Source organism: Oncorhynchus keta, chromosome 31 (assembly GCF_023373465.1).
Source record: "Oncorhynchus keta strain PuntledgeMale-10-30-2019 chromosome 31, Oket_V2, whole genome shotgun sequence".
In the NCBI taxonomy this organism is placed as follows: Eukaryota; Metazoa; Chordata; class Actinopteri; order Salmoniformes; family Salmonidae; genus Oncorhynchus; species Oncorhynchus keta.
This window is the reverse complement of record NC_068451.1, coordinates 1,322,177-1,348,681: the sequence shown is the minus strand read 5'-3', so window position 1 is coordinate 1,348,681 and position 26,505 is coordinate 1,322,177. Positions and strand designations below refer to the sequence as shown.

Genomic DNA, 26,505 nt, shown 5'->3' with positions numbered 1-26,505 from the left:
AAGGTAAAACAGAGCTCAACAGTACTTTGGGACACTTTTTTAAAATGTTTTAATCAAAATGTCAGAACTGTTCATTCCAGCAGTCTGAATATGTTGCCTGCTGCAGGGTTTGGGATGGGTGTGTGCTTTTTAAAAATGAATATGCCTGTGTGAGGATGAGTCTCTGTTGAAAAGGTAGGCATACTAGGTGTGCTTATTTTCTTTCATTCTGTCTCACTCTTGCAGTCTCCCTCTTACAGGCTCCTAGCCTCTTTCTGCCTTTACATGGCTGTTACAGCACATATAAACAGCATATGGGACGAGATTATAACATTACTATGTTATGACATATTAGTCAACTGACAATGGGGAGTGGATTCATCCACCACTTCTTCTCGAGAGTTTGAAAACAATTTGTGTGCTAACCATAAAACACTGGATTTTAAATAGGCAACACAATTATCAAAACTCAAAAACAAAATATAAAATTACAATAGGTTCAAAAGGATGCAAAAACGAGACAAACAAAATCAAGAAGATGGCTTGCTTTGAGTGTTGAGACCGGGGTCGGTCGTCTTTGTTTCTCAGACTTATTATTTCACATATAGACACGTATACTTTTTTCCAGTGTTTGCCGTACTCTTGTGTCTTTGTGTGACAAGTGTGTGAGGTGAGGCATGTTAACAGGGCCTTTCTAAACACAAAAACACAGGCACGCCTGTACAAAAGCCACAGCTGTGTGTGTGTGTGTGTGTGTGTGTGTGTGTGTGTGTGTGTGTGTGTGTGTGTGTGTGTGTGTGTGTGTGTGTGTGTGTGTTCGCACGTGTGTGTGTGTGTGTGTGTGTGTATGTGTGTGTGTATGGTTGTTTCAGGAGACATGTTTTCTGTACCTAGATCTGCTTAGCACCTTTTCCATTTGTGCTTGTAGGAGATCAAATATGTCTTTACAATAGTGCAGGAGACTGATCGTGTGACTGACTGTGTGTACAGTATGTGTTTGTGAATGAATGTGTGTATATGTACAGTATGTGTATTTATGTGTGTGTGTGTGTGTGTGTGTGTGTGTGTGTGTGTGTGTGTGTGTGTGTGTGTGTGTGTGTGTGTGTGTGTGTGTGTGTGTGTGTGTGTGTGTGTGGTGGGTGCATACACGTGTGTACGCATGTGTGTGTGACTGAATGTGTGTTTATCCAAGTGTGTGTGTGTGTGTGTGTGTGTGTGTGTGTGTGTGTGTGTGTGTGTGTGTGTGTGTGTGTGTGTGTGTGTGTGTGTGTGTGTGTGTGTGTGTGTGTGTGTGTGTGTGTGTGTGTGTGTGTGTGTGTGACTGAATATGCACGTGTGTATGAATGTGTGTGACTGAATGTGTGTGTATGCACGTGTGTTGCCTTGTAACAGTTCCTAGCTGCACTTGCAGGACTTGACGATCATGTTGGAGAGCTGCTCTATCTTGGGGGTCTTGCCGATGTAGTAGAGGATGGTGAGAGGTTCCAGATCCTGAGACACACAGCAGGGCGATGCTGACGCCTCCGGGTTGATGGTGTTGTACAGACCTAGCACCTGAAGCGAAGAATCACACACAGAGATCAAGTATGAGGCTTGATGTCGACAAAGGCAATGGTCTTTGACCAGTGCTGCTTGAAGCTATGAAAAAAACAAAAAAGAGGAATGAGACGATCTACAGAATAACTCCACTGCCACAATGATCGCTACGCCACACTGCTACTCTCACCGCTGCTCTACACTACCACTCTGACCTCTGCTGGCTCTAAACTGTGGATTATTTAACTTTTGACCCTTGACTTCTCACCTTGGAATGCTGGGTGTCAGCGCTCCATAGATAAGGACAGGCCCCGGCGCAGAAGTTAGCGTTGTAACCCTTGGGCTCGTGGATCCACCGCCAGCCCAGATCCTTCTTGAAGTCGATGTAGAGCGACCGCAAGCAGCAGTTATCCTGGACATTTCTGTGTGTAGGAAGACAGAGAGAGTTAGGAGTGAGGGATGGATACGGTTCTGTGGGAGCCACAAGTGTGTGTGTGTTTGTATGTGTGTGTGGGTGTGTGTGTAAGAGAGTGAATACATGCATAGCTGTGAGCAGAGAGAGTTCTGCGATAAGAGCAATTGCCAAGTGTGTGTGTGTCACTGAGAGGGTGTGCTGCTGACAGAGAAGGTAACTATTTACTTGGTATGTAAAGTATCTATTAGGTGTGTGTGTGTATGTGTGTGTGTATGCGCACATGCTTGTGTGTGTGTTGAGTTCCCGACAGCAGAGTGGTGTCGGGGTCATGTGAGGATCAGTGGGGATCAGTATGGGTCAGTACCTGGAGCAGAAGGCAGCGTCCAGGGCTCGTTTGGAGCGGTGGTTCTTGTGCTGGGACTCCAGGCGGTAGGAGGGCAGCAGCATCATGAGCAGGTGTGGAGCCTGGGCGCTGTGGCGCCGTTTCCTATACACCTTCAGGTCTCCGCTGTGGTGGAAGCTGTCATCTATACCTGTCAATCACACACATACATATCATCAATATTCATCATGTTCATACAATGTCAAATCAAGTTAGGGGAAATCAAGTGTGACATTTTAAAGTGGAAATGACACATTTAAAAAAAACAACCTTAAATACACTACAATTTGCATTTCCTGCTGTACAGGAATATTCTCTGTGACAACAGAGTGATCCAATTAAGATAGAACATCTGTGTAGGTCCCATAGGGCTCTGGTCAAAAGAAGTGCACTATATAGTGACTTGTGTGCCACTTGGGATGCAACCAAAATTATCTGTACCAGTGAATCACACAAACTACATATCTGCTACTTACTACACTTCTTATTTACACTTGCCAAACACATTGTTGCATAACTATTCATGTCAGTTATCTACATATGAATAAAAGTCAAATACAATGTACTTATTTATCAATATACAGATATCTTTATTTGATCACTCTGTTGTCGCAGATCATTTTCCTGTGCAGCAGGAAATGCAAACTGTAGTGTTAAAAAAGGCTTCTAAAGTTTGTAATTTCCACTTAAAAATGTCGGACTTGATTTTCCCAAATTAAAAATGTATCAACCCCTTCAAAACTGTCCATAATAATTCACATTTCCTGTTGCTGCAGGATTCTTTTCCTGCTGTGAGAAACTGGTCAAATTAAGATAGCATCTGTATACCTGTAGAGTAACACACATATACTGTCCAATACATACCTGCAAAGCGGGTTTCCAGCTCCTCACTTTTATTGGGGATGATGTAGTTGTTTGAGGGAACAAACGTGCAGCACGGACAGTGCAAGCTGATCTTGAATCCACTGTTTCTGTCTGGGGGGAAAAATAGACAGGATTGTTCATATACAACAGGCCAATGAGATTTCAGCAACATGTACTGTCTGATCAGTGATTCAGCTGTAGTATAGGAGGTCAAAACCTTTGTGTCCTACCTCTGTGAAGCAACCATTCACTGACTGCCTCTGTCACATCAAAAGACAGCCACTCCCCCTCCATGCGCGTGCGCACCACCTTGCTGTCGATGTAGCGCTGCGTCGGGGAAGCCAGGTCTTTGTGACTTAAAATCTGTGGAAACACATCAAGCGCACAACGCAAGTCCTATGCATGAGAACAACCTGGAGGGAAATTCTTGTAAGTCCCAGAAGCCACTCCTGGTTGGTCCCCCCCTGTCTCCCAGACTGCTCTCTCCCTGATCGATTGAGCAGGTCTAGGAGGAGCCGAGCTGGGCCGGAAACAGATGCCGGACAGAGCGTTGTTATTCTGCTGTCCTTCATAACCATGTATTTTTGTTGGCCATGCTCTCCTTAATGTGAAAAACACTGCTCCTCTACTCCACCACTGTCTGCTACACCACTGAGATCTACTGCTGCTACAGGGAAGCCTGACGAGAGAAGTGAGAGGGGGAGGGAGAAAGAGAGAGAGAGAGGCAGAGCGAGAGAAAAATGAAGTTGAGACCAGTCAGAATCTCTGAAAAGTAAGCCTACAGAGACTGTGGCCAATTGCTTACAAACCCTTGAGATGAGAGACAGACATGGGGGGGCCCATCAACCTGGATGGTCACTTACTGCAACATATCTAGGCCCTAGCTATCTTTCCTCTAGGCCCTGGTTAGTCTTCACTAGGCCCTGGCGAGTGAACCATCTCAGGGCCCGATCACTCCTCCACAGTCATGGCAAAGAGAGAACCTTCCTAGTAGTTAATGTATAGTATCACTGTATCTCTGAAAAATACATAATTATGATAGGCTCAATTTCACTCTGTATCTGAATGTGTGTGGAACTACACACGTCGGCGTAAGGTTTTGGGTGTCCACTTCATGTACAGCACGACTTGCAATGTATTACTGAAGGTTGTTAGTTGATCTCCTTGGAGAAACTCTCCCTGGTTGTACGGGCTCCATCCGTCCTCCCAAACACGCTTTCAACCGCCTGTGTTCGCGTGAGAAAATCCTTCATGTTGAGCTGTGTTTAGGCCATTCCGCTGACTGGACATAAACACCACCACGGCCTGGGAATGGGCTGGTGCCGACGGTCCTACACCGTGTGGAGGCAGGAGACGCTGGGCTGGCTGGGCCGGTAGACCATCCCTTTGGAGACTCAGCACCGGGGTCTAAATCACCGCTCTGCATTCCACACTCCTCTCTGTCGACGCACAAATAACGCTGGACTGATCCAAGAGCCGCCTGGCTCCCGACACTACTGACTCACATTTCTAACAGGCCCACACTGAGCTTCATAATGTGTGTGTGTGTGCAGGCATGTACGTTTAAGTACGGCATATAGTAATTTAGTGGTAAGCATTATGTACTGGTGTGAAGTGGTAAAACTTGGGGGATTGAAACAAAGAATAGTATCTTCGTGGAATACCACCATATTGTTATTCATGCTATGTTAACTGTGCTAATAGAGACACTGTATGTATATGGTATGGAGTGGTTGAGTAAAGAATAAAGGAAAATACACACCATAACGTACATCAGCTGTGCACAGTAAATCACCTGCTGAGTGTCGATGAACGGTGGCGATTGAACATGTAGAATCATCGGGAAATTGACAGAAAATGACAGCTGTTGTTCTGTGGTCAGGGGTGATAAGATGGCCACTCACTGCTTTTAACCATTCGCTAGCACGGTCTGTTTTGTCCTTAAGTGGAAATGACACTAGATGCAGCTCAGAGTGGTTCATCAACTAGGTTTTCATCCAATTGGCTAAAGATTTTCATGCAAATATCCTAAAATCTGCATAAAAACAACATGCACATTTTCCCACCAGAGATGTGTTTCCATGGAATGGACTTGTTGTGGATAAAAAGCTGTGCGCGATGACATAGTGCACATAGTACCGAATAAATGCATTTTCAACTCTACTGTTGGTTTTCTCACAAAATATGTTGCGTTACATAGCTCGCAGATACACTGCGGTTAGGCATGTAGCCTACACGATGAGATTATTATGGACAAAAGAGCAAGATTATGTTTATTTGTCAAACGCCAAGCATCGATGATCATGTTACCAAAATAAGACCCTCGGTATTTATTGGAAAGGAGCATATTAAGGTCATCACATTGTCCCTTCGCCAACCTGTGAAGTTCATCTTCATTTATTGAATCTGTAACCTAATAAACTGCATGCTTTCCGGGACGAGTCGTAGTGGGAGGACCACACAACATGTCACCGCATGACTCCAAGTTTACTTCGATATGATGGTTATTATATCAATATTGGTGAATAAAAGCGTTTCCACCGACATTTCTCGCATAATTAATCATACTGACACAAAAAGATGCCAACTTGTCTAGTGTACTTTGTTTAGTCTATATTTGGTAAGTTTACCGACAAATGTTCTGTTTCCATCAGGGTTGTCGGTACATTTTTTTATCCAACATGTACAGTACTTCCCTAAAAGCATAAAAAGGTTGGAGTGGCGTCACTACAGACTTAGGTTCGAACCCAGGCTGTATCACAACCGGCCGTGATCGGGAGTCCCATAAGGCGACGCACGGCGTCGTCCGGGTTAAGGGAGGGTTTGGCCGGGGGCCTTTACTTGGCTCAATGCGCTCTAGCGACTGCTTGTGGCGGGCCGGGCGCCTGCAGGCTGACTTCAGATGTCAGTTGAACGGAGTTTCCTCCGACTCATTGGTGCGTATGGTTTCCAGGTTAAGAGGGAGGGTGTTAAGAAGTGTGGTTTGGCGGGTGACGTTTCGGAGGACGCATGACTGGACCTTTGCCTCCCGAGCCCGTTGGGGAGTTGCAGCGATGAGACAAGATCGAAATTGAAGAGAAAAAGGGGGTTAACATTTTCTTTTGAATAAAATAAATAAATAAATTAGATGGATGGATGGAAACCTGGTTAGAGATGAGGACAGAAGGGAGGTTTACCTGGTACAGCTCAATCCTCTGTTCAGACACGCGGGCCTTGGTGTTCTGGAGGCGGAAGACGCGTAGCTCAGCCTTGACCAGGTTAGAGGCATTCTTCTCCATGGAGGTCACGTCGAAGGTGAGCCGTCTGTAGTACGGGTTGTAGTGCGTGGGAGAGATGACATCTGAAACACAGGAAGGAGGACAGAGTTTAGCAACACGACTGACGATTGTGTTTGTGTGTGTGTAAAGACACGACCAATCCAAATGTAATGGCTGACAAGGGTGGAAATTCCTCCCTACTTTTTACTCTTCCCCAGTTTATTCACTCACTATGTTCAGCTGAGAGGTCATAAAAAGGCTAAATGACATCCACTCTAATCTTTGCTACTTCAAAGAACGGTCAAATTATCACAGTTCCTCTACGAGAAACCACAGCAGTTATCAAAATGGCTCACACGCCAGATTAGAATTGATGCCATTCGCTCTCTTGCAATGTTACGGCACACACATCTCCCTGTCTCTCGAAAGGGTCACTTGGGGGTAATGCTGCAGTTCATATGGTTCCTCTAGGAACCCGGTACTATGGTAACACTCACTGAATACTCCCGGCAATGTGTGTAGCTCTGTGTAACTATCTGAAACGGCATCTGCACAGTAGTACTGTAACACTCACACACAACTCAAAACCATGTGTGGTGGAAGCGTGTGTTTGACAGAAGCTTATACAGTGGAACCGGGTGACACACTTAACATTGACAACCCTGTGTGTAGTGGTGCGCCTGACAGCCGTGCTTGGGCGCACAAAGCAAAGCAACACACGTAATGCTGGGAACCATGTGTGCGGTGGTGTGTGTTTGACAGTTCCCTACACCACGGTGTATTAGGAGGCCCGGAGCCTTAAATTGATGGCTGCAGCGTTAGGCAGAAGCCCAGGATTAGCCAGCCACCATGGATTGTTTAAAGAGAGTATACAACCGCAACGACCATCAAGACAGGAGGGAGAGAAGGGGGAGAGAAACTGCTCAGCAGTTAGTTGTACTTGGAGCCAGACCTAAATGGACAACTACAGACAAAATACAATTTATTTTACTCAACACTGAGATAAATTAGTTGAATTATAATAGCTTGCGTGTGTGTGCGGTTTGTATTCGTGTTAAACACAAAGCTGTGACAATGCTCTTGTGTCAGAGAGAGCATGGGTGAGGTGACTGTGTCTAATGTGACCTTTGACCTTCTCAGTGAGATACCCACTCAGGTCTCTCACAGGCACCTACCTACCAAATACCCGTCCCAGCGTAATGTTTCAGAGCAGTTCCTGTCTTTAAAAAAAAAAATCAGTCTATCAATCTTTTTTCTCTCGCTCTTGTGTGTTGCGCCAGTGACCAATGGTCTGGGCGCGCCAACACTAACCCTTCTCTGTGTGACCAGAGAGTCAGATGAGCCAAGACTAACTACGCTCTTGCTCGCTTCCTTCCCATCCGTCAACAGAGAAAGTCACACTTCCAAGTCCCAATGGGCCAGCATAAGGCCGTGTGTAACTTCTACACAGCAGCGCTGCCTCATGAATGAGGCCGCTGTGCTTAAACACAACACTGGCCGCATTGACCGAGGGCACAGGAAATAGTGCAGCTGGACTAACCACAATGAACACACACTCGCCTAATGCACAGGTCTGGATATCCATTCGCACACATACAATCTATTTGCATACACTTCAAACAGACATACATACCCCACCAGACACGCCACAACGTGTTTCTTCATGGTACCGAAACCAAAAACAGATTTAATGCATTGCTCAGTTATGTATAGAGCCATGTCATCGTGGAATGCTCTTCCACCAGATGTTACTTAAGCAAAACGCAAGTTTAGCTTTAAAAAACGGATTTAAAAAAAATGCACTGTGCACCACAGCGACTCCTCTTTCTAAACATGTCATTTAACTGTACTGTATATAAGAATATGAATATGGATATATGAATTGTGTGTAAATAGTATTTTTTGTTGTCTCCACCTGTCTTTCCTATATAACTCTTATTTAATTAAAAAAAAAGTATAATTTAATGTATCTTGTCCATAACTGTTCTGTACTTCGTTATGTATTTGTACGTTTTTTGTGGACCCCGGCTAGAGTAGCTGCTGCACGTACAGTAGCTAATGGGGATCGTAATAAACTAAACCAAACACACGCAAGCACACACACACAAAGCTACTGTATATCCGTTATATACACATGGAATGCTCTCTCACACACACAGCTACTGTATATCCGTTATATACACATGGAATGCTCTCTCACACACACAGCTACTGTATATCCGTTATATACACATGGAATGCTCTCTCACACACACAACTACTGCACAATAGGTCATTTTACTCAACAAAACATAAACAGTCAAGCAGACACACACAATACAGTAATGCATCGTCCCTCAAGCCGAGTCAGACCACGGTAACACTGATTTATACGAACATGACACCAAAATGATCCACCACAACTGGCGCCGCTGTGGTCCGTCTGTGTGCATTGCACCCGGGCTCATTCAGGGAATTGAGACGTGAGGAGGCAGTGGTGATGTCACACACGGAACGGAACACACCAAGCGCAGGCTCATTGGGGGGGGGTTGGTTAGAGGGGCTGCACTATACTTTCATTAAGCAGACCAAGGCCTCCCTTCTACCCCCTTTCCTCCCAGAGGGGAGCCTGATGTCACACGAGTGCTGTCACACACTGTGAATAGACAGCCCCCCTGATCCCTCTAATCATTCCCTTCATTACTCATCACCATGACATTACAGGCCAATGACAAAATAGTCGGGCATGTGCTGCTGGGAGAAAAAAATACTATCCTGCCCCCATGTATATTCAGAAGGCAAGCAATGATTGTCATGGACTTTTCAAAAATAAACAACAAGTACATAGTTATACTTCTTATCACATTTTTCAATCGGGCAAATCAGTGATGTGGCAAGTCACATTCAAGCAACCGAGGGAGGAAAAAAAAACTGGGCTTATCTTTCAGGGATCACACTGTTTCATAATAACACACCATGATTTTCTTCCTGCGCGGGAAGGAAGAAACCTGCCCTGGGATACTTCAAACATCAGCTTATAACATTTATTCATAACAACCTTCGGAAACATACAGTGCCGGAAAATATTCAGACCCTTTGACTTTCCCCCTCATTTTGTTATGTTTGGCATTATTCTAAAATGGATTAAATAAATAACAAATTATCAGAAATCTACACACAATAGCCCATAATGACAAAGCGAAAACAGGATTTGTCTGTAGAAGGAATTGTCCGTAGAGCTCCGAGACAGGATTGTGTCGAGGCACAGATCTGGGGAAGGGTACCAAAAAATGTCTGCAGCATTGAAGGTCCCCAAAAACACAGTGGCCTCCATCATTCTTAAATGGAAGAAGTTTGGAACCACCAAGACCCTTCCTAGAGCCACCTGGCCAAACTGAGCAATCGGGGGAGAAGGACCTTGGTCAGGGAGGTGACAAAGAACCCGATGGCCACTCTGACAGAGCTCTAGAGTTCCTCTGTGGAGATGGGAGAACCTTCCAGAAGGACAACCATCTCTGTAGCACTCCACCAATTAGGCCTTTATGGTAGAGTGGCCAGACGGAAACCACTCCCTCAGTAAATGGCACATGACAGCCCACTTGGAGTTTGCCAAAAGGCACCGTATAGACTCTCAAACCATGAGAATCAAGTTTATATGGTCTGATGAAATCAAGATTCAACTCTTGGTCCTGAATTCCAAGCGTCACGTCTGGGGGAAACCTTCCTACGGTGAAGCATGATGGTGGAGGCATCATGCTGTAGGGGTGTTTTTCAGCGTCAACGACTGGGAGACTAGTTCGGATTGAGGCAAAGATACCGACGCAAAGTACAGAGCGATCCTTGATGAAAACCTTCTCCAGAGTGCTCAGGACCTCAGACTGGGGTGAAGATTCACCTTCCAACAGGACAACGACCCTAAGCACACAGACAAGACAACGCAGGAGTGGCTTCGGGACAAGTCTCTGAATGTCCTTGAGTGGCCAAACAGAGCCCGGACTTGACCCAGATAGAACATCTCTGGAGAGACCTGAAAATAGCTGTGCAGCAACGCTCCCCATCCAACCTGACAAAGCTTGAGAATATCTGCAGCGAAGAATGGGGAAAAACTCCCAAATACAGGTGCGCCAAGCTTGTAGCGTCATACCCAAGAAGACTCGAGGCTGTGTTTGCTGCCAAAGGTGATTCAAGTACTGAGCAAAGGGTCTGAATACTTATGTAAATGTGATATTATTATTTATTTATTTTCTTCAAAAAAAAAAAACGTTTTTGCTTTGTCATTATGAGGTATTGTATGTAGATTGATGAGTGGGGAAAAACAAACAAAAAACAATTCAATACATTTTAGAATAAGGCTATAAACTAATAAAATGTGGAGAAAGTCAAGGGGTCTGAATACTTTCCGAAGGCACTGTATATACGTGTTCACCGAACATCTCATTCCAAAATCATGGGCTTTAATATGCTCTCCTCACAAGTAGAGTCTTATAGAGAAGTGGTTCCCAAACTCTGGCGTCGGCAGAGGGGTCGCGGGGGTCCACCCCCTCTCACAATATACAGCTCTGCAAAAAATGAAGAGACCACTGCAAAATGACCCGTTTCTCTGGTTTTACTATTTATAGGTATGCGTTTGGGTAAAATGAACATTTCTGTTTTATTCTATAAACTACTGACAACATTTCTCTCAAATTCCCCCCCAAAATATTGTCATTTAGATCATTTACTTGCAGAAAATGACAACTGGTCAAATTATCAACAAAAAAAAAGATGCAGCGTTGTCAGACCTCCAATAATGCAAAGAAAATATGTTGACTAGCGTTTATCTAGGGGGAATTACATTAAATATGCATCTTTCCCACGGCTACAGAGCCGTGACGACTGTGAACTGCTCAATGTCTGCTGTGCAGTTATCTAAACAGCAGAGTCACAGAGACCTGTGCCAACCAATGCAACTCCTCCCAGGGTCCTTCACTCCTCACACTGTCACTGACCCTACACACACTTCCTGCACCCTGGCTCCACCCCCTTGCTTCCTGTCCCCAGAGCGGTTCCAGTACTGCAGCCAGCATCATCTTTATCTTTTAATGCACTCCAGACATGCAGGTTTTATACAGTACACCGTGGTGTGTGTGTGTGTGTGTGTGTGTGTGTGTGTGTGTGTGTGTGTGTGTGTGTGTGTGTGTGTGTGTTGCCAAAACTCTCTCAGTTTATACTGTAATGACACTAAAACTGCCCTTAATTGCAGACTGTTTGTCAAATGGTGATGTTTCAAACTGTGTCTGGCTTCTACATTACAGAGCGACATTAAGGAGAGGTTGATTTTTTTTTTTTTTTACATGAAAGGACCTTTATGGTGCTTGGCACAGGTCAGTGAAGGACCTGAAGTGGGCAAACATTTGACCTTCGAGAAAGGAAAAAACGATTTAAGGCCGAACTGTTTCATTTGGAGTTAGTCTGTGCTGGTTTCGGCTGAGCCCACTGCTCCGGCAGCACTCGACTTTGACTCCTTTTGCTAATGGTCAGCCAATAAAAATGTCTGCACAGTTTTTACTTAGGATCTACACACAATGTTAAAATCTCATTCAACAAGCTCTTTCGTCTCCTTAACTGAAGACAACTTGATTTTTCCTGCCTTCACTGCCTGATAACAAACAGTGCAAATCATTGAGAAACAGCTGAAGAGTGCCTACAAAAGTTTAAAAATACCTAACTCACAAGGTTCTGCTCTGGAGAAAACTTGCCTGGTCCCAGATCTGTGTGGGCTGTCTTGCCAATGATCATTGTCATGCCAAACATGTAGCATGACAACAACCAGAAGTTAGCTATACAGCACAAGCAGATCTGGGACCAGGCTAAAAACGGTGGTTTCAATAAAAACCTGTGATACTAGCACAGGCTATTAGGATTTCATAACAACACCTACAAGTGTTTTTGCAGATAAATTGGCATGGTGCATGCAAACACAGTCACACACACACAGTCACACACGGGGGGGATATTATAGGGTGTTTTGTGTAATATTAAAACATTTGAGTTGCTTGGAGACCTTTATGGCATAACATGTGGCTTTAATAAAATGTGACATTAAGTGGTATATATTTTACGAGGAGACATTCATTTTCTTTATTGTTGGAATGGTCCTACAAGCCATGAATTACCAGGAAAATATCAAAATGTTTGTTCAAATTTCCCAAAAGTCTGATTTATTACTTTGTAAAATTACTGGATGCAACTGTTTGCTGCCTCAGAGTCATTTTCACCATTTGAAAATGGAAATTGAGACCAAATATTGGTTTGCGGGGCCGAGATACCGGGACAGACCAAAGGGGAAATTATTTGACCTACTTTGGAGCATTTCTGACTTCTTTAAGACATGCTCTCAGATTCCCCAGGCTTACTCTATGGACAGACAGCCTGCTCTCTCACACACACACACACACTGGACCGGAAAGTGGTACCGATGCACCATGTCTTGAACCAACAGGACACTGAATAGCTTCTACCAGGAGTAGCCATAAGACTACTAAATAGTTAACCAAATAGCTACCTGGACAATCTCAGGACTTTACAGTGCGACCATTTACTCACATACGTGCCCAAACATTTTTCTGTGCGACCTATAATTTGTTATTTATTTGCCTTAAATATGTATCATTGTGCTCCAACAGTTATTTGTGTCCACCTACATTCTTCCACTTTGGCGCACACGTGCTCCTTGTAAAAAAATATATAAAAAAAATCAGCATAGAGTATCTGCATTATCTGCAGTATCTGCAGTATCTGCATTTGACCCTCTTTGCAGTAACTCTTTTGACTCATCAAATACGCTGCTGCTGTTACTGTTCATTATCTATCCTGTTGCCTAGTCATTTTACCCCTACCGATATGTACATACAGTTCATTCAGAAAGTATTCAGACCACTTGACTTTTTGAAAAAATGTTGTTCCGTTACAGCCTTATTCCAAAATTGATTAAATTGTTTTTTTTTACCCTCATCAATCCACACACAATACCCAAAATGTATTACAAAGAAAAAACTGAAATATCACATGTACATAAGTATTCAGACCCTTTACTCAGTACTTTGTTGAAGCACCTTTGACAGCAATTACAGCCCTGAGTCTTGTTGGATATGACGCTACAAGCCTTGCAACACCAGTATTTGTGGAGTTTCTCCCATTTTTCTCTGCAGATCCTCTCAAGCTGTGTCAGGTTGGATGGGGAGCGCCACTGAAATGCTATTTTTACGTCTCCCCAGAGATGTTCCATCAGGTTCAAGTCTGGGCTCTGGCTGGGCCACTCAAGGACATTCAGCGACTTGTCCCGAAGCCACTCCTGTCGTTTATCCAGTTGGAAGGTGAACCTTCACCCCAGTCTGAGGTCCTAAGCGCTCAGGAGCAGGTTTTCATCACAGATCTCTCTGTGCTCCGTCCATCTTTCCCTCGATCATGACTAGTCTCCCAGTCCCTGCCACTGAAAAACATCCCCAAAGCATGATGCTGCCACAACCATACTTCACCTTGGGAATGGGGCCAGATTTTCTCTAGACATGACGCTTGCGATTCAGTCCAAAGAGTTCAATCTTGGTTTCATCAGACCAGAGATTCTTGTTTCTCATGGTCTGAGATTCCATTAGATGCCTTTTGGCAAACTCCAAGCGGGCTGTAATGTACCTTTTATTGAGGAGTGGCTTCCGCAGAGGAACCTTGGAGCTCTGTCAGAGTGACCATCGGGTTCTTGGTCACCTCCCTGACCAAGACCCATCACCCCCGATTGCTCAGTTTGGCTGGGTGGCTCTAGGAAGAGTCCTGGTGGTTCCAAACTTCTTCCAATTAAGAATGATGGAGGCTACTTTGTTCTTGGGGACCTTCAATACTGCAGACATTTTTTGGTACCCTTCCCCAGATCTGTGCCTCGACACAATCCTGTCTTGGAGCTCTACGAACAATTCCTCATGGCTTGGTTAAAACATGATCTAAAAACCTGCTTTTTGCTTTGTCATTATGGGCTATTGTGTATAGATTGATGAGGAAAATGTTTGATTTAATCCATTTTAGAATAAGGCAGTAACGTAACAAAATGTGTAAAAAGGGAAGTGGTCTAAATACTTTCCGAATGCACTGTATCTACCGCAATTACCTCGTACCCCTTCGGTACTGGTGCTCTGTGTATATAGCCAAGTTGTTGTTACTCATTGTGTATTTATTCCTTGTGTTATTATTTCTTCTATATTTTTCTCTTTGCATTGTTGGGGAGGGCCCGTGAGTAACCATTTCACTGTTAGTCTACACCTGCTGTTTACCAAGCATGTGACAAATAAAACTTTATTTGAGACGAGGAGACGTGGAGAGGAGAGAGCGAAGATAGAAGGGAGGAATGCAAAGGTGAGCGGGAGAGAGAAGGAGAGACAGATCCTGTGTGGAATCAAGACGACCATCTAAGGATAAAAAAGAAAAGGCATGAGCAATGACAACGGAGATAAATATTTGTCAAGAAAAGGTCACAGAGAGGTCGAGGAAAGGTGAGAGGAGAGGTAAAGTCGACTGGCTGAGAAAGTCATACTTGACAGATGGAATAAGAGAACAACGAGACAGCGATAAAGAGAGAAGTCGAGAAGGAAACAGGGGGACAGACAGACAGGAGATCACAGAGGACAGAGTGGGGAGAGTGAGAGTAAAGGGGGAAAAAGACGACAGAAAGTGAGAGAGAGAGAGAGAGAGAGAGAGAGAGAGAGAGAATGTGAGACGGAAGAGAGCTCCCGCCTGTCTCGTTCCCTGCAGACGCCTCCACCCAGCCACTCACCTGCCAATAGCAAATTGAAAACAACTCTGCACATAATCCCTGGGAACTAAAAATACCCGGTGCTTTGAAGCCCCTTCCACGAAGGCCTGTCAAGTCTCCAAAGGCCTCTTTCCCAGCAACAGACCAACACACACAGAAATGTATATACACACATACACAGAAACACACAGAGAGAGACAGAGAGAGAGAGAGAGAGAGAGAGAGACTCAGATGAGAGGGGTTTTTGGGCTTCAGCCACCAGTCAGACACATGGTCCCTCTCCACTGTTGCTGTATGGCAACCAGAAAACAAGCAAACTAGGCAGCAGCATAACAGAGCAGCGATGGAGAAAGATGAGGAGAGATAGTGGAAGAGAGATATATAGTAGAAAGAGGGAAGGAGAGAGAGATACCTTATGGCGGTGTGTGTGTTTGTGTTTAAATGTGTGTGTGTATGAGAGAGAGAGAGAGAGAGAGAGAGAGAGAGAGAGAGAGAGAGAGAGAGAGAGAGAAAGAGAGAGAGAAAGAGAGAGAGAGAGAGAAAGAGAGAGAGCGAGCGAGAGAGAGAGCGAGGGTGTGCATGCATGCTGGGTAGCAGTGGCCTGGTCCAAACTCAGTGGGAGAATACCTCACCTCATTAATCGCTGAATACATAAACCTTCGGAACACTATGACACACACAGCAATACACCATCCTCTGCTCGATGATTGCGTAACATTACAAACCGCAATCACACATTCAACAGTCCCATAAAACGTGCCTCTCCGCAGGACACATTCACTAAACTGCCCTCCACTAACAGCAGCACTAGCTCTCACTCCCTTCTATTACTCTCATGTTAGAGTATCATCTTACACGGGAACCTGTCCCATGGTTGTAAACAATACCAAAAGTCGGAGAAACAGTTGTTATTCTTTTGCTTACTCTTTCTCCGGTTCTTTTTCTTCTTTTTAAAAATCTTTCCCTCGGTTATGCAATGCTGCTTGGCCACGGTTGTCCTCCAGTTCAAATGGCAGCAGCGTCCAGGTCTTGCGTAAGTTTATAGCGGAGGATCGAGCCCCATTCTCAACAACAATCCCACAGAGCTGCCGATGCTGATACCTCCTGGCTCTCTGTCCCTCTCCCTCTCCTTCTCCCTCTCGAAGAACACAAATGAGACATCAACAGGGTGCAACAACGGCAGAGAAACTGACACCGACAAAAGACCTACTGCAGATACCTCAGTCAAAGAACCACACAGCACCAAAGCTACATGGCATTATGATTACATATCAAACACAGTTTCATTATGATAGAACTCAGCTCCATGACACAGCAACAACATAGACAGGATTACGTATCACAGCCATATACCTGAAACAGGGATACAGGGGAAACACATAGTAGTTGCTTTCGGACAATATCCCTTCAAGACTGATGTGCAATTGCTTGAGGTACAGTGGCACCCAAACGCAGGAAAATCACTCTCCCTTGAAACAGCTTGGTCAAAGTCAGATGCAGCTAATAATAGTGGCAAACACAGCGTGAGCGTGAGGCTTTGTCTCGCCCACAAATAGTTCAAACGGGCCCGCTCTCCAGTGTGTTTGTCTTCCTGTTTGGCTGTTTGTATGTACAGCCCTCTCCTCGCGAAGCAGCAACACACGCACGAACGCACATACGGACACATGCGCCACAAGACCAATGGTATTTACAGAAGTTTAGGGGAGATAGGCAAGAGTGTTCACTTAAACTAACTAAACACAATCCATCACACACGTCGAGCCACACCAGGCTCAACACACTGAGCTAACACATTCGAACACACAAACACCGGCAGTCAAACACAAACTAACAAAGATGCTGATATTATAGAAAAGGCCCAATGGAGTCGAAAACTAGATATGCCTGTACTTCGTATTTCTGCACTATGAGGGAATAATACTGTGAAAAAGTGCAAATGACGATAACGCTCTTTTAGTGTAAGAGCTGTTCGAAAGACCGCCTGAAATGTCAGCCTGTTTTGGTGGGATGGAGTTTTGACCTGCCTGGTGACATCACCAGGTGTTAAATGAGTTAATAGACCAATAAGAAAGAGAGTTCCAAACCTCTCTGCCAATAACAGCTTGTTTTCCACCCTCCCCACTCAGACCACTCCCAGACAGTCCCAGAGAAAATCTTGCTTGAGAAATTGCTCTTTGCTAAGAAGCTATTTTTGTTTCTTTTGAACCATTTTAATTTAAACCAATCTTGTTACCCAAACATGATTTGATAATGAGATAAAAACAACTGCATTGGACCTTCCATACTGCACGCACACACACAGGACACAAGCACATACAGTACCAGTAAAAATGTTGGACACACCTACTCATTCTTTATTTTTTACAATTGTCTACATTGTAGAATAGTAGTGAAGACATCAAAACTATGAAATAACACATATGGAATCATGTAGTAACCAAACAAGTGTTAAACCAATCAAAATATATTTTATATTTTAGACCCTTCAAACCAGCTACCCTTTGCCTTGATGACACACTCTTGGCATTCTCTCAACCAGATTCATGAGATAGTCACCTGGAATGTATTTAAATTAACAGGTGTGACTTGTTAAAACTTAATTTATGGAATTTCTTTCCTTCTTAATGTGTTTGAGCCAATCAGTTGTGTTGTGACAAGGTAGGGGTGGTATACAGAAGATACAAATAAAGGAAAAACCTTTGAATGAGTAGGTGTGTCCAAACTTTTGACTGGTATTGTACATGCTTGGATGCACGCAAGTACACATGTAACACTAACACGGGCGGACACACACACATGCATGTACACAATACACACCATTAAAATCTGAATACAAGCAGTGCTATTCATAAATGTGCACTTGTCTTTAAGTCCTATGTAAGTCTGACACTCTCTGCTTCCCATAACACACGTGACACCTCCTTCCTGCAGACAGTTTAAAAAGCTGATTAGAAGTCATTCTGTAACTAAAACACTTGACACATACACACTGAGCTTTTCTTTTATAGTGACCCTCCGCAAACTCTCACCAGAGGAATGTCTCTGCACAGTGCTAGGCTAGCTAGCTCACCTTAGGAGAGTTATATTATGAAGAACAAAAAACTGCACAAAAGCAAAGTAACAAATAAAAATCTGATTAAATTGTATTTCTCATATGCTTTGCAGACAACAGGTGTAGACTAAGTGAAATGCTTACTTACGGGCCATTACAACATTTTATTACGTTACAGAATTATCTGAAAATGGATTCAATTGTTTTTTTCCCCCACTCATCAATCTACACACAATATCTCATAATGACAGAGCAAAAACACTACTTTGTTGAAGCACCTTTGGCAGAGATTACAGTCTCAAGTCTTCTTGGGTATGATGCTACAAACTTGGCACACCTGTATTTGGGGAGTTTCTCACATTCTTCTCTGCAGATCCTCTCAAGCTCTGTCAGGTTGGATGGGGAGCATCGCTGCACAGCTATTCGCAGATCTCTCCAGAGATGTTCGATCGGGATCAAGTCCGGGTTCTGGCTGGGCCACTCAAGGACATTCAGAGACTTGTCCCAAAGCCACTCCTGTGTTGTCTTGGCTGTGTGCTTAGGGTTGTTGTCCTGTTGGAAGGTGAACCTTCGCCCCAGTCTGAGGTCCTGAGTGCTCTGGAGCAGGATTTCATCAAGGATCTCTCTGTATTTTGCTCCGTTCAGCTTACGCTCGATCCTGACTAGTCTAGCAGTCCCTTTAGCTGAAAAACATCTCCACAGCAGGGTGCTGCCACCACCATGCTTCACCGTAGGTATGGTGCCAGGTTTCCCCCCAGACGTGATGCTTGGCATTCAGGCCAAAGAGTTCTATTTTGGTTTCATCAGACCAGAGAATCTTGTTTCTCATGATCTGAGAGTCCTTCAGGTGGCTTTTGGAAAACTGTCATGTGTCATGTGTCAGGCTGTCATGTGCCTTTTACTGAGGAGTGGCTTACGCCTGGCCACTCTACCATAAAGGCCTGATTGGTGGAACGCGGCAGAGATGGGAGAATCTTCTAGAAGGACAGCCATCTCCACAGAGCAGATGAACTCTGTCAGAGTGACCATCGGGTTCTTGGTCACCTCCCTGACTAAGCCCTTCTCTCCCGATTGCTCAGTTTGGCCAGGCGGACAGCTCTAGGGGAGTCTGGTTCCAAACTTCTTCCATTGTAGAATGATGTAGGCCACTATGTTCTTGGGGAAGTTTAATACAGCAGAAAATGCAGGATTGTGCCTCAACACAACCCTGTCTCGGAGCTCTACAGACAATTCCTTCGGCCTCATGCCTTGGTTTTTGCTCTGACATGCACTTTCAACTATGGGACCTTAAATAGACAGGGGTGGGACCTTAAATAGACAGGTGTGTGCCTTTCCAAGTCATGTCCATTCAATTGAATTTAGCACAGGTGGACTCCAATCAAGTTGTAGAAACATCTCAAGGATGCACCTGAGCTCAATAGTCTCATAGCAAAGGGTCTGAATACTTACGTAAATAAGGTATTTCTGTTTATTTTTAATACATTTGCAACAACAACAAAAATGCACCTGTTTTCACTTCGTCATTATGGTGTATTGTGTGTAGATTGATGAGGGTGGGGGGGGTATTCAATACATTTTAGAATAAGGCTGTAACCTAATAAAACGTGGGGAAAGGGGGTCTGAATACTTTCCGAATGCACTGTACATATAAAGTAGGTAGGGATAAAGACAACAGGATAGATAATAAAACAGTAGCAGAAGTGTATGTGACGAGTCAAAAGAGTTGGTGGAAAAAGGGTCAATGCAGATAGTCCGGGTAGCTATTGGTTAACTTACTTACTATTTAGCAGTCTTATGGCTTGGGGGTAGAAGCTGTTCAGGGTCCTGTTGGTTCTAGATTGGTTTATTTAGTTGGTTTTATTCATCAGCATCATAGCTTGTCAGAGATTAGCAACATGGACATTGTTCTATCACATTCATGTTCAATTAATTGACCTTAGTCGAGCTGTTACAGCACAAACAAAGTGTTACTTAACTATACTAAACTACAGCGTAAAACAAGGAGGCTTTATGAGCAAACAGCACCGAAGCACTCCAAATCTAAAGTGATTCAAAGTTGCCATAATGCCTTTTATTTCAACCATGTAAAGTTGAATGTTCAGAACCTGTTCGAAGTGTAATGTGTTATCGCAAGGCTAGGTAATCAGTGCTCCATTGAATTGTCATTACTAGATAAAGGCAGAAACGACATGCGGTCTCTATTTACATTGGTACAACAGGTAGATGCTTTCCACGCACTGTGTTAGCTCCTTAACAGCTGACTTCTGTTAAAACACTGAAATGTTTTTGCCCAACGTCTCATAAACTGGAAATATGTCAAGTGATTTGCTGCAAGTAAAATATATCAATGTCTAATGCAATTGAGTGTAGTTTAGATAGTGTCGTAAATCGTAAATTGGACTGCACTATGTACAATGTACGCTTCTATTCTACAATGTACATTTCCAAAGTTAACATTCATGTAAATGCTTTAGACATGCTATACATAGTTTTATACAAACACTCCCAGTGATATGACTAAAATCATGGGAGTAGTAGGCGGCTCTGAATGAGGATTGCACTTCTATATTGAACAAAAACATAAATACAACATGTTGGTCCCATGTTTCATGAGCTGAAATAAAAGATTCTAGACATGTTCCATACGCACAAAAAGTGCATTTCTCCCAAATTTTTGGCAGAAATGTCTTTACATTCCTGTTAGTGAGCATTTCTCTTTTGCCAAAATAATCCCTCCACCTGACAGTTGTGGCATATCAAGAAGCTGATTAAACAATCATTACACAGGTGCACCTTGTGCTGGGGACAATAAAAGGCCGCTCTAAAATGTACATTTTTGTCACACAACACAATAACACAAATGCCTCGTGTTTTGAGGGAGGGTGCAATTGGCATGCTGACTGCAGGAATGCCCACCAAAGCTGTTTCCAGAGAATGTCATGTTAATTTCTCTACCATAAGCCACAACCAATGTGATTTTAGAGTATTTGGCAGTACGTCCAACCGGCTTCAACCGCAGACCAAGTGTAACCAGGCCAGCCCAGAACCGCTACACCAGGCTTCTTCACCTGCGGGATCGACTGAGGAGTATTCATGTCTGTAATAATTCTGATTGGCTGGGCCTGGCTCCCCAGTGGGAGGCTGTGCCCTTGCCCAAGTCATGTGAAATCCATAGATTAGGACCTAATGAATTTGTTTCAATTGACTGATTTCCTCATATGTACTCATATTACTGTAATTCAGTAACATCGTTGAAATTGTTGCATGTTGTGTTAATATTTTTGTTCAGTATATAATGAGCAGAATGTTCTATATTCAAGTATAGCTGTAACAGTTTGCATTGTAAAGTTGTTACTTATTTCTGTGGTGTAAAGTACTTAAGTAAAAAATACTTTAAAGTTTTTTGGGGGGTATATATGGCTACTTTTACTTCACTACATTCCTAAAGAAAATAATATATTTTTTACTCCATACATTTTCCCTGAAACCCAAAAGTACTCATTACATTTTCAATGCTTACCAGGACTGGAAAATTGTCAAATGTACGCATTTATCCTCCCTACTGCCTCTGATCTGGCGGATTCACTAAGAACAAATGCTTTGTTTGTAAATTATGCCTAGTTAGGTATATTTTTCAATTACATTTACTTTTGATACTTAAGTATACTTAAAACCAAATACTTGTAGGGAAAGGGGACACCTAGTTAGCTGTACAACTGAATGCATTCAACTGAAATGTGTCCTCCTAATCCCTTTTACTCAAGTAGTATTTTACTGGGTGACTTTCAATTGAGTTATTTTCTATTAAGGTATCTTTACTTTTACTCAAGTATGACAATTTGCACTTTGCCCTCCACTGCTAAATATCAACCAACCAGCATTCCTGTCTTATCACAAGGACAAGACCGCATAGGTGATGCTACTCTCGCGATGCCACCTTTCTAAGTTTCTCCGCTCCAACTATTATCATAGTCGAGAAAGCTTTGCACATGAAAGACAAGTCAGAATGAATGTGCTGCTAAATTACGAGGCTATTAGCTTAACCCCTGCCTTTGAACGATGCTGTGTACATGACATCATCTAAATCCCATTTTATAAAAGCAAGCAACGCATATAGTTTAAACATACATACACAAATCATAAAGACAGCGGAGTGTAATACACAAACCATGTGCCACAGTAAAGGGAATGGCAAAACGATCCCCCAACAGACAGACACACACACAAGGGCCACTGTGTTCCTGGAAGCCTCTAGTCCACAGGAGAGCTATAACACACTGGAGACATACAATAACTTAGAGAGTAGGCAGGGCTATGCTAAACAAGCATTTATGTATAGGGCAATGAGGGCATGCTAACAGGCCAATGTTGTATCAGCGTGTACAGTCCATTATGAACGAGACTAATGCAGCATTCATGAGAGACTGTCCCATGACATAGCCTAGGTGACAAGATTGAAAAAGGCGCAGCAAGCACACACAGGCAATGCATGCAGAATGCACACACACATACGAGATTGTGAAAGGGGGGTGAGAGAAGGCGAACATGGGAAGAGTTTATTTGGGGGCCGAGTATCAATGAGGGGCAAAAATTAGTGGGGAGATGAGAAAGAGAGAGGGATGAGGGAAGGATAGGTTCTCTTACTACCGACCACTCCACAGCCCAGCAACAGTGGGTCTCCAGCTGGAATTGTCCATGGAGCAAGTGACAGAGCAGAGCCCAGGGTAGCATTCAGTATTATATTTACAATGCCTGCTTGCTGGTTTAAATAGTGCACTGTGGGCCATGTCAGGCTTCTCTTTCTGCCCCCACTACACCCTCCCCATCTCCCCCCTGCTCCGGCCGACTCCTCCCCTCCACAGCCCATCCTCGCCCCCTTTTAGTTCGAGTTCGTGCCGTGGTGCCCCGCAGTGCTGCCTCTGAGGACTTCCTGGCACCTTACCAAATAAGGTTGACACCCTTGTGTGTTTGTGTGTCTGTGTGCATTATTAGCTGGCAAAGACATTCACACGTTGACACTGGATGACACACACACAGTCAACTGTTAAAAAAGAGCCACCTGTATCGTCTTTGGCTGTGCACTATGGGACTAACAACTGGTGGTTTGACTCCCTCTCCCTCTCTCACGTCTCTCTCTTTGTCATCTTTCCTCCCAGGAGCTAGAGTGGAGCAGTGTCAGAAGTGAAACGCAAAAAGGATTCAAATAAAATAAATAATCTGTCTTTTTTTCTCTGGATGTTGACTCAGGATTATTTATACCCTATAAATGCCTTCCTGACTGTGCTTGGCACATTGCCTGATCTATTCATATTTAGGGTATTTATACAACAGGCAGGGCCAAGGATAATATTTAATGCAAAATATACTTTGGGGCATATAAAATATCTCTTAATTAATTTTTCCGCCATGCCGTGTACTCACATTTGATCTGGAGGAGAAAAATATATTACAGAATAAATGGCACAATAGCAGTGTTTAATAGTATTATTGTGTTTAGACAACCATAACTTTGAAAATATGAATGACTATGTATAAAATGTAGTTATTAACACAGTGGTTTAGTACTTGAAAGCAGTGAGGGGGTAAAAACAACTTTAAAGTAGGTAATTGCAGTGACTCTGGGAGCCCAGGGTTAGCAGTCCCAGACCCCTATTAATCCAATTTGGGAGTGTAGGTCACACAAAACACACACACACACACACCATTTTCTCAATATCACCCTCTGCCTCCGGAGATGAAAGGAATAAAACTTGATATCTCAAACCTGTTCTGACAATATATTAGATTGCCCTGCTCTTAGTGCTATATAGCAGTCAGAGAAAACAGGAATTCAGAGGCGTCTACTGAGAATAAGAGGTTATCACTGATATCATCCACTCTTTCAATGTGATATAAATACTCATAGGCCTCTATGTGTTAATGAGTCATTTGCCATTGGTGCTCACCCTGTCCCTATCTACACAGCAGCTCTAGGCTTGGAGAGACTCAGGCAAGGACAAGCTGAATTAACATAAAATTAGTGTTCAGTTAAAAATTTACTCACATACGCAATACTCCTTATACTCCTTCTTTAGAGTGAGATGGGGGGGGTGTCTTAGATCAGTGTTTCATTGTCGTCTGCTTCTACTACCTCATAACTATGCAATAACACATTGTCAAGCCGGTGCCGGGAGTCAGCCGAGAAGGAAATCGATCCCCCTACTCTCACGAGAAGTTCATGTCAGGCAACTTTTTTCGATGATCGCTCTAGCAGCACAGGCCCGCATCGTCGTTGTTTTACCTGTCTGGATGCATCAGTGCCAGGAATAGTTTATATCGTTTCCACAAACACACATGATGACATACATAAAGGGAATGGCGATTTTTGAATACTTTGCAGATAATACTACCCACTGGGCAAAAACGTCTCCACGTCATTTCAACCCAAAAACTCAGTGGAAAACTGCAGTCATCCAACTTTTAACCTAAATCCAATGACATGGTGACATGTTTTGTTGATTTCACTTTAGTTGACAACAACCAAATGTAGATCAAAACTATACATTGAACTGACTTCTGTGCCCAGTGGGTAATTACCGATTATTGGACCTTTTCAAATTAGGCGTTTAACCATAACCATTACAAATGTGCGCAGGCGCTCTGGCACGTAATTCAGACGCGCGCACAAACACACACACTTACTCTCAGAGGGGTAGGGGGGTTGCATGTCGATTTTGTGAACCTCTTTTGCATAGTACTCCTCCTCGCTTCGTTGGCGCTCACACGTTGCTGCCCGTTCGTTGGCTTTCTCCTGCAACAGGTCCCTCGTGCTGTTATAGATGGCGATGATATCCCGCGACACCTCCTCGGGCTTGGGGTATGTCTCCGGGGGGCTCGTGAGCTTCAGCTTGCTCAGTATCTGTCCCCGGATGGCTTCTATGCGCTTTTTCATAAACTGATCCATGTCCAGCGTACTGCATGTAGACAAACTGACGGCCACAGTGGCTAAATCCATGGTCAGGAGAAGACTTAAAACGCAGTAGTTCATTGTGAACTCTAAAAGTAGACTACAGCAGCGTCTTGAAATCTTGACCAAAAACGATAAAGCGGCCTTGGAAAGGGAATTTAGATATAACAGAAAGGCAATATAAACATGAAAAAAATGCCAAAATATTGGATTTTATTACCACTAAATATAGGCCTACACACTTAACTACTTGTAGCCTAAATATTGGGAAACGTGGTAGTTTTGTGATCCCAGTTTCAGCACAGTATTTCAAAATGTACCTGGAAATCCATTTAACAACCATGGAAGGGAAATAATCTGTAAAATCCGTTATACGGGGAGCAGACAGCAGCAGTAGTCTATGTATATTTACCAATCACTTCACAATAAACGCATACTAAACGCGCGTAAAGTTACAATTGCCCAAACAAAAAGACCGAATTGTGGCCATCAAATGGCAATGAAAGTTTAATACAAAAACCTTCAAGTAAAACAAACTACAACCAGCTAGCTCGCTATCTCCAGTTGTACAGAACAGACGTGTAGCCTGTGGGTTAGCGCACACCTCCACCGCATCAGAGCGCTGCGAGCTTTCCAACTGTGGCCAGTACCGCGCTCAGCACAAGTCCGTCTTTGATTTCTCTATCTCAAGATCAAGATGGGCTTCGCTGAGCAGTTGCATCGCGGTTCTTGACAGAATAACATACGACAGTGCAAAAAAATCAACCCGTTCGGGTACTCGCAAGGTGTCGTCTCGAGGAGATATAACCTATTAAAAGTTTTTATAACGCATGTGTTGGGTCAATATAAATGGAGAAAGTGCGGGATTTAAAAAAAATCTAAAGTATGGCAAGTACGTTGAAGTATAAAGATAATTCCTTTTAATACAATGGTAAACCGTTGACGCGTTCCTCCATCCCTTCTTGCTGAAAATCGGTCCACAGAGCTGATGTTGCCAGTGGCACAACAGCATGCGGCCGGTTGTAGAGGGATATTTATAAGACTTACTTAACCACGTGCTCCCCCTTCTTCAAATTGATGTTGTGGTCGTCACTTTCAGACCGGGGGACTCCTTCAACTTCAGGTTACGAGACGATTTATTGTTAACGAGTGTTTAGTGTGCCCATCCGGACAGTGCAGCGGGTAATGTCCCTGCGCGCAACCACGGGGTCCTAACGCCAGATTGTTAATTTGGCGTCCACTAGCTAAATAACCATATCCACAAATCCGGTGTAAAACATACACTTATTTTGCTACCGCATTACGCAATGGACAAA

General features: G+C 43.7%; 1 protein-coding gene across 1 annotated transcript; it reads right to left on the bottom strand.

Moving 5' to 3' along the window:
- Window positions 1-1,191: 1,191 nt before the first annotated feature.
- Window positions 1,192-26,223, bottom strand: LOC118364018 (transforming growth factor beta-2 proprotein-like). Its single transcript, XM_052489287.1, has 7 exons — window positions 24,925-26,223; window positions 6,353-6,516; window positions 3,407-3,539; window positions 3,177-3,287; window positions 2,295-2,463; window positions 1,784-1,937; window positions 1,192-1,533 (listed from the first exon to the last, which is right to left on the bottom strand). Exons 1-7 carry the CDS (start codon window positions 25,268-25,270, stop codon window positions 1,375-1,377), a joined length of 1,236 nt encoding a protein of 411 aa, XP_052345247.1. The 5' UTR covers window positions 25,271-26,223; the 3' UTR covers window positions 1,192-1,374.
- Window positions 26,224-26,505: the final 282 nt, after the last annotated feature.

Coding starts and splice junctions, on each gene's coding strand:
- LOC118364018 (XM_052489287.1), bottom strand. CDS start 25,270: ATGAACTACTGCGTTTTAAGTCTTCTCCTGACCATGGATTTAGCCACT. Junction 2,464..3,176: donor GCTGGAAACCCGCTTTGCAG/GTATGTATTGGA, acceptor TGTGATTGACAG/GTATAGATGACAGCTTCCAC. Junction 1,938..2,294: donor GACGCTGCCTTCTGCTCCAG/GTACTGACCCAT, acceptor TCCTACACACAG/AAATGTCCAGGATAACTGCT.